General features: G+C 35.8%; 1 protein-coding gene across 2 annotated transcripts; it reads left to right on the plus strand.

The window, feature by feature from the left end:
- The first annotated feature begins 636 nt into the window (after positions 1 to 636).
- Positions 637 to 7,453, plus strand: LOC114284145 (5-methyltetrahydropteroyltriglutamate--homocysteine methyltransferase). Of its 2 annotated transcripts, none has more exons than XM_028227038.2 (12): positions 637 to 945; positions 2,556 to 2,909; positions 3,002 to 3,089; positions 3,939 to 4,066; positions 4,164 to 4,555; positions 4,748 to 4,911; positions 5,017 to 5,097; positions 5,618 to 5,784; positions 5,871 to 5,976; positions 6,106 to 6,356; positions 6,446 to 6,647; positions 6,757 to 7,453. In XM_028227038.2, exons 2-12 carry the CDS (start codon positions 2,560 to 2,562, stop codon positions 7,123 to 7,125), a joined length of 2,298 nt encoding a protein of 765 aa, XP_028082839.2. In that variant the 5' UTR covers positions 637 to 945; positions 2,556 to 2,559; the 3' UTR covers positions 7,126 to 7,453. The 2 variants fall into 2 exon arrangements, with proteins under 2 accessions (XP_028082839.2, XP_082755108.1); XM_082898982.1 differs by having other exon boundaries at positions 772 to 1,197.
- The last annotated feature ends 1,351 nt before the right edge of the window (positions 7,454 to 8,804 follow it).

Raw genomic sequence — 8,804 nt, forward strand, 5'->3', positions numbered from 1 at the left:
AGCTCGCTCGAGACCTGAACGCTCCCTAAGCCTGGTTTTTTGGCATGTGGGTCAGTCCAGTCCGAATTTTAACAAGAGCCCACGCAGCTCAATATGGGCCAGACCAAACTTACATCCTGAACCTCAACCGCCAAGTAACCAAGTAGAACCACATGGATCTCTTTTACTTAATTATTTAGTGATTTGTGGCCTCTTTGATTGGAAAATAATAACATGAGATTAGACTGTTAATTCTATTAAATCTATATTTTGTTTTTTAATAACACCAATTACATTCGATTTAATAATAGGTAAGATTTTTAATCCTACAATATTGCAATATATTTAATACTAAAAGAGGGTAAATATTAACAACCTTACACATAATCATATAAAATTGTTAATCCAATCACTAATACTCTAACTAATCAAAATAGGGCATCAGAGCATTACTCTACTCTATTTTGTTGAGAAATTATTCAATTCTTTAAGTGGTGTTTTAAATGATTAGTTATTAATCTAAATCATAAAATCTACCACTTTCAATTATCAATGCGTAAATGAAATAGAGTATTACCTCCAAAGACATTGAATAATTTTTCCATTTTCTCTCTAAAAATATATATACATATATATATATTTTGATAAATCTCATTATTTCAACCAATAAAAACCAACTTACTTTACCTTAACACTACCAAATAATTTTCCCTCAAAATTGCAGAGATAAACCAAATCACACTTCTACTAAAGGCGCGTAGCTAACAAACATTTTCCGAGAAACCAAACACAATGGGAAAATGAAATTCCAAGATCCACCCCCACCCACTCACCCACCACTTCTCTCCTTTCAGTCTATAAATAACTTCCCAAACTCGTCTCTACCTCCTCGTGTCTCTCTCTCTCTCTCTCACTCACCAAGAACCAGTCGCAGATTTCTCTCTCTTCCGGTTCTACCTCCTAAAGGTGAGCTCTCTCCTTCACGTCTCTCCGCACTCTCCGTCACTCACACCCCACATTTCTCGCTCAATTGTTCTATTAGTATCCCCAACTCTACTTTATTACAATCCAAATTCCCAATTCTTTCTCTTTCAGTCAATCTTCAATACCCATATTGTTTGTAGCTTCTTTTTTTTTTGCATGAATCTTTTCAACCCGGAATTGTATTTTCACTTTTAGATCTACCAGTGTCCTTGCTTGTCTGTTTCATTTCATTTGGTAATAGTTTTTGATCAGTTTTTTGGGCTTTTCAGACCTGTTTTAGTTTTACATATCCATGTATAGATACATATGTGATAGATCAAGTGTGTTATGATGTTGGAACATGTAGATCTGGTTTTGAATCTTGTATTTGTAATAGATCTGATATAAAGTAGCTACTGAGAATTATGGGTTCGGGAAAAAAAACTGTCTGCATTAGGTGCTCTGTGCACTTGCTCTGTTTTTTGTTCTAGATCTGCATTCCTTATTTGTAGATCTAGTCTATAGTTATTTGATTCCATTTGACTTGTGCTTTTAATTCTGTCTCATTATTGTCTATCAATTGCTAAGCCTTGATTAATGTGCTCTAACACTTTTTTTTTTTTTTCTTTTTTTCTTTTTTTTTTTTTTACATTAAGAGCTCGTTTGGGAAGAAAAAACCGCTGACTTTTTGGCTAAAATACCCAAAAAAAAAACAAAATAAATTTTGTTGTCTAATAAGACAAAACATCATATTCAATTCATAGTCATTACATTTTTTTCTCTCACAAAAGTTAAAAAAATAAAAAAAAAACTCATCCCAAACGAGACTTTTTAACCCTAGATTAAAATAGCCAAAAAAAATAAAAAGTCAAACTCACATCTCAAACTAACCCTAAAGTAATCTTTTTTTTACTTCATGTTTGCTCAGGTTTGTTTATGCTTTGGAAACACAATAATATGTCTATTTTTTCTTTGATCTAAAGGCTAGTAAGGTTGATGTTGCAAATTTGCATGATTCATGTGCTAAGGAGTTTTTAAATAAATGAAGCTATAATATTGTTGTACAAGTGAAATTGAATGGAAAAAAAAAGGATCTTGGATCATGACGTATGGCATTGATTTCAATATTTTTTTTCACCTTTTTGTTTCTGTTATTTTGCATATAAATTAGATAATCTATATCATCAAATTGGGTTATGAATCTGGTGGTATTTGGTTATGACCTATAGTTTGTTTATCAACCTTATAGTGTTTGGTTATAAGTTATAACTCATACATTGCTTATGAACCAAATCAACATCTCAGATTCAATTTTTTAGATCCAACGATTACAAGTGTGAGTGCATATGGTATGCACTATTTTGGGAGATATGTACAGTAGTCTTTCCCATGAAATACATAACCTAATTTTTTCTATTTGTCTGTATTTGTTCCTTAGTGGGATCAGTCATTTTTCTTAGTATATTGAGTGTAGACTAATGAATTGGGAGTTCGCGATGGGTGTTGGGAGCCCCACCATTTATGCACGTGTGTTATATGTATACATTAGAATTTGGGTCAATTTGTATGCTGGCAATTAAAATTGTTTGATTTGTTGAATCTTGATGAACCAGAAAAATGGCCTCCCACATCGTTGGATATCCTCGCATGGGCCCCAAGAGAGAGCTCAAGTTTGCATTGGAATCTTTCTGGGATAAGAAGAGCAGTGCTGAGGATTTGAAAAAGGTCGCAGCCGATCTGAGGTCTTCCATCTGGAAGCAGATGGCCAGTGCTGGCATCAAGTATATTCCTAGCAACACATTCTCTTACTATGATCAGGTGCTTGATACAACCGCGATGCTTGGCGCTGTTCCCCCTAGATATGGTTGGACAGGTGGTGAGATTGGGTTTGACACTTACTTCTCCATGGCTAGAGGAAATGCCTCTGTACCTGCTATGGAGATGACCAAGTGGTTCGACACCAACTAGTAAGTAATGAATCAATCTTGATTACCAAAATATGTTGTTTCGGTGATTTTGACTTTTATGCTGATGAATTGTTGTTGATGTGTTGATCCAGCCATTTCATTGTCCCTGAGTTGGGACCTGAGATCAAGTTCTCATATGCTTCCCACAAGGCTGTTGATGAATATAAGGAGGCTAAGGCGGTATGTTTATTGGAATGCTTTCCATCCTATAATTGTCCATTTTTGGTATTATTAATTCAGCATTTGGTAACTTGAATTGGAAATGAGTTGTGAAGAGAAGTGGTATTAGGTTAAAGAGAAGTTTGTAAAAGACATGCATATATTTGACTTAAAGACTTGGCTTTTATTAATTAAGTTTGAAGGGTTTATTCATCCACTCATTTATCCAACTCGATCATCCAACAAAAAAGAAGGAAAAAAAAGAGAAAGAAAAACATAAACTATCATATTCCAATCATTCAAAGGATATTTAGGAAAATTTCGTATCAGTATTTAAACTAATTTTTGTGAGCTTCACATCTATTATTCCATACCCTTTTCTTTTTTTCTTTTTCCTTTTTAAAATTTCTTATTGCATTCCATTGATCTATACCTTACTATCTTTCATGCCTAGACGTACAATCAATGTACTTATCAACAAGAATGTTCCAGAAATCAGATTTTGATTTTGTTTTGCTATCCCTATCCATACATTGCCAAACTATCACCTGAAACTCAACAGAGTGTTTGACAATCTTCTCGCTGAATTGTGAATACTCCTCTCAATTCCAAATAAAATATTTCTTTCATTAGATTTTTTGGTATTTCACATATTCAAATGAGTAATAAACCCGACAGAACTTAAATGCCTCAAAGACGTCCCAACAATTTCAAAATCCATTCATTGTCTTCGTTAATATATTAGCACATTAAATTTTAGCATCTGCTAAATATAACATTTTGTCTTTTTTTCTAATTGGAATCTACATGGGTAATATAACCTTTGAATTGTTACTAATTGTCACATGTTTACTCTCTTGTTTCATGCAGCTTGGAGTAGATACCGTTCCAGTCCTTGTTGGCCCTGTGTCCTATTTGTTGCTCTCAAAACCTGCAAAGGGTGTCGAGAAATCATTTTCTCTTCTCTCCCTCTTAGACAAAATCCTTCCAATCTATAAGTAGGGAATTGAACTACTTTATCAATATCGTTATTCAGTTTTTGCATAATCCTGTGACTCTTCCAATATGCTATTATAATGAGAAAATCTCCTGCAGGGAAGTTGTTGCCGAGCTAAAGGCCGCTGGTGCATCATGGATTCAGTTTGATGAGCCCACCCTTGTGAAGGACCTTGAATCTCACCAATTGCAAGCATTCACTGCTGCCTACTCTGAGCTAGAATCAACTTTGTCAGGCCTGAATGTTATTGTCGAGACTTACTTTGCTGATGTTCCAGCTGAGGCATTTAAAACCCTCACCAGCCTGAAGTGTGTCACTGGTTTTGGTTTTGATCTGGTTCGCGGAGCACAAACTCTTGATTTGATTACAAGTGGATTCCCATCAGGAAAATACCTCTTTGCTGGAGTGGTTGATGGAAGAAACATATGGGCCAATGATCTTGCTGCATCTCTGAGCCTGCTGCAGACTCTTGAGGGCATCGTGGGTAAAGGTATCATTGTCTACCCATTTCATTGCATGGCAATAATGTTGAATGCCTGCAGACAGTCAAGAAAATTATCATGAATTGGTGTATTTGTGCGGTCCATGTAAATAATGAATATGAACCACATTGATGTTTGAGTAAAATTCTGGGTAAATATTATGGGTATGTAGTATTGATAATTATAATTCTTCCATGCAGACAAGCTTGTTGTTTCCACCTCTTGCTCGCTTCTCCACACTGCTGTTGATTTAGTTAATGAGACTAAGTTCGACAAAGAGCTGAAATCATGGTTGGCATTTGCTGCTCAAAAAGTCGTTGAAGTCAATTCATTGGCAAAGGCATTGGCTGGTCACAAGGATGAGGTATAATTATTTTTATTTTTTATTATTTGCTTTAGCATATGTAAAATGAGCTTTTATTCGAGTTTTTATGCTTTCTAATGATATACCATATGGTTTCAATTTCAGGCATTCTTCTCTGAAAATGCTGCTGCTCAGGCTTCAAGAAAGTCCTCCCCACGGGTGACCAATGAGGCTGTTCAGAAAGCCGTAAGTGATGGGACTCAATTTCAATTCTTTATTCTTTTACACTCCGTTTGGATGGAGTGATTTGGTGAGAAATGATAAGAAATGAAGAGAAAGAGAACTCTTTCTCATGTTTGGTTTACAAGTTAGGTGAGAAATGGTGAGAAAGATAACTCTCTTATTTTTTTGGTTTCATATCTCACCAAAAGTGGTGAGATTTGGTGAGAAACAAATGATTGGTTGTGTATTTTTTTTATAATACTGAGATTGTCTATTAAAATGAGAACTTAAGGCTTGGCTTGGCTTGGCTTGGCTTGGTTTGGTTTGGTTTGGTTTGGTTATGTTATTGTCCATTAAAATTCAAAGAAAGAAAAACACAAGAAAGTATTGGTATATCACATACTTTGTTTTACTAATCATCCAAACAAGACAGTGAGAACAGAGTCATTTCTTTTCTCACTCCTCAATCCAAACAGAGTGTTAAATTGTAGCTCTGCAGACACCATTTTGTACTTACGAAGACCGTTTACTTTTTTTCTATCAGGCTGCTGCTTTGAGAGGATCTGATCACCGCCGTGCAACGAATGTTAGTGCCAGACTCGATGCTCAGCAGAAGAAGCTTAACCTCCCCATTCTGCCAACCACCACCATTGGCTCTTTCCCTCAAACAATCGAACTCAGAAGAGTGCGCCGTGAATACAAGGCTAAGAAGTAAGGATTCTGATGATTTGTCATTCGTTCCTCCATGTTCTGCCCGTTTCTCTGCCCTGTATTCTGATAATGTTTTCTTCATCTAGGATCTCCGAGGAAGAGTATGTTAAGGCTATTAAGGAGGAAATTAATAAAGTTGTGAAGCTCCAGGAAGAGCTTGATATTGATGTCTTGGTCCATGGAGAGCCTGAGGTAAAGTTTTGATTTTGACAACCCTTTGCTTCAGAAGATTTGACGAACATGTGTATATTTAGATCCATGTGTTTCTGTAAGTGCAAAAGAGGGATTTCTGACTAGTTATGGATTTGTTTTTCTCTTCAGAGGAATGATATGGTTGAGTACTTTGGAGAGCAGTTGTCTGGTTTTGCCTTCTCTGCCAATGGGTGGGTGCAATCCTATGGATCTCGTTGTGTGAAGCCACCAATCATCTTTGGTGATGTGAGCCGCCCCAAGGCAATGACCGTTTTCTGGTCCTCTATGGCTCAAAGCATGACTGCTCGCCCAATGAAGGGAATGCTTACTGGTCCCGTGACCATCCTCAACTGGTCGTTTGTCCGTAATGACCAGCCCAGGTATTAAAATAATAATAATAATAAAGTTATTTTATTGATTGGTTGACATTAGAAACGTATAATAATGTGATTTGTTTTCGTGTTCCCAGATTTGAAACTTGCTATCAGATTGCTTTGGCCATCAAGGATGAAGTAGAGGATCTTGAGAAAGCCGGCATCAATGTTATCCAAATTGATGAAGCTGCTCTTAGGGAGGGTTTGCCTCTTAGGAAGTCTGAGCAAGCTTTCTACTTGGACTGGGCCGTTCACTCTTTCAGGATCACTAACTGTGGCGTCACTGACACCACCCAGGTTCTGCCATCCCTCCTTTCATTCACAGTTCCCTCTTCTTGAACACTTTCTTGACTTCCTTTGTATTGTGTTTTTTGCTGACAAACTCATCATTTTTTTTTGTCTGTAGATCCACACCCACATGTGCTACTCCAACTTCAACGACATCATTCACTCCATCATCGACATGGATGCTGATGTCATCACCATTGAGAACTCTCGGTCTGACGAGAAGCTCCTCTCGGTCTTCCGCGAGGGAGTGAAGTATGGTGCTGGAATTGGCCCTGGTGTCTACGACATTCACTCTCCTAGAATACCATCAACCGAAGAGATTGCTGATAGAATCAACAAGATGCTTCAAGTGCTCGAGACCAACATCTTGTGGGTTAACCCCGACTGTGGGCTCAAGACTCGCAAATACCACGAAGTTAAGCCGGCCCTCCTAAACATGGTTGCTGCTGCCAAGCAAATCCGCACCCAGCTTGCTAGCGCCAAGTGAGCAGTCCAAGAGAACCAATTGCCAAGGAGCTCAGTTCTATCCTATCCATTATTAAACTGCGAAGGAAAAATCTTCATTGTTGATTTAATAATTGTGGCTTTTGATGTGATGAAATATGTTTAGTGTAGTTTTTGCCCCATGGGGATGTTTTCTTTTCTTGTTTTCTGGCCTTTTGATGATTTGAATATTCTGTATTTTTTATTTTATTTTTGTGTTTTTTTGCCTTCAATTTATTTGAAAGGCATCAAATCGATTAGTTTACCTCCATGAATGGAGTTGAAGAAATTTTATTACTACATATGTGCAATCAATCTGTGTCTTTTGTCAATTGTCATCTGATTGATATTATTTTTGAACATATTGTTTATGTTCTCATTTCTGACTATTTTTTATTTCTGACTAGTTTGGCAAATGGGTTATGGAGGTAATTAATTATTCAATGAAAAATGATCTGTTGCTCGAAATTGTTGGCTCGAGATTGGTCTGAATATTCAAAACGATGTCGTTTTGGATATTTTTTTTCTTTTTCCCCTTTTCTTTGTTTCTCTGTGCGTTCAAATACAGAGAGAAGAAAAAAAGGGGAGAGAGAGAGGAAGAGGGAAGAAAAGGAAGATCGGCGGTGATGGCAGTCGGTGATTGGCAGTGATGGCGGTCGGTGATATTGAGGATGAAAGGGATTTTTTTGTTTTTAGATGAAGATGATGATGTTGATATTGAGGATGAAAGGGATTTTTTTTTTTTTAGATGAAGATGATGATGTTCAAAATCTAAAGATGAAGGGGAAAAAAAAAAAATTTTGATGAAGATGATGATGTTGATCTTGATCTGTAGACCCAGATTTTGTTGATGTTGATGAACAAAAAAAAATTTGTTGATGTTGATCAACAAATTTTTTTTTTTTTTTGTTGATGTTGATGAACCCAGCAGCGCAGCTCCTCCTGCTTCTTCTCCTCTTCTTTTTTTTCTTCTTTATCATCAAAACGCAAAGAAAGAGAGAAAGAAAGAAAAAAAAAATATCAAAAAGACGTTGTTTTAGTGTTGAGCCACACTCTTTCGAGTTACGAATCAGAACTGTTATTCAATTGCTTATCGTGTTTTGTGATTTTTCATTTATAAAGTATTATGGCAATATCACTTAATAGTTTGGGTATTTAATAATTCTTTAAACATCAATTACAGCAGCTGAGATTTGGGCTATATGAGACGAACTGCAATTAGCAACAAATCTGAAATAAATCCACCCACATAGTGGAATAAAAATAAATAAAAGAGACTAAAAAAGAAAAAACAGAAATTAGGTGATTCGATAAAAATGTTTACAATTTATAAAAGACTATAGTTCATATTTTTTCCCACAATTATCAGTCTATGTAAATTTATTTTATACATAGATCCACCAATATCAAATCAATTCTCATCTCACAATCACATCCAGATAAATTTTTGGGACACTTTGTAGTCAAATAAACTACTGCATATATATATATATATATATATATAAACGGTTAGTACACATAGGGCATGTTTGATTGGATGGGTTAAAGCATGAGATTGAGATTATTAATCCGTGGATCCAATTATTGTTTTAACATTTTGGTTTAGGATTATTAATCCAATAGATAATTAATCCAACAAATTTATAGGATTATTAGTAATAGAATAAAGATGAGATTATTAAT

The sequence above is a fragment of the Camellia sinensis genome, chromosome 12, assembly GCF_055761805.1.
Source record: "Camellia sinensis isolate YWXY chromosome 12, ASM5576180v1, whole genome shotgun sequence".
Classification (NCBI taxonomy): domain Eukaryota; kingdom Viridiplantae; phylum Streptophyta; class Magnoliopsida; order Ericales; family Theaceae; genus Camellia; species Camellia sinensis.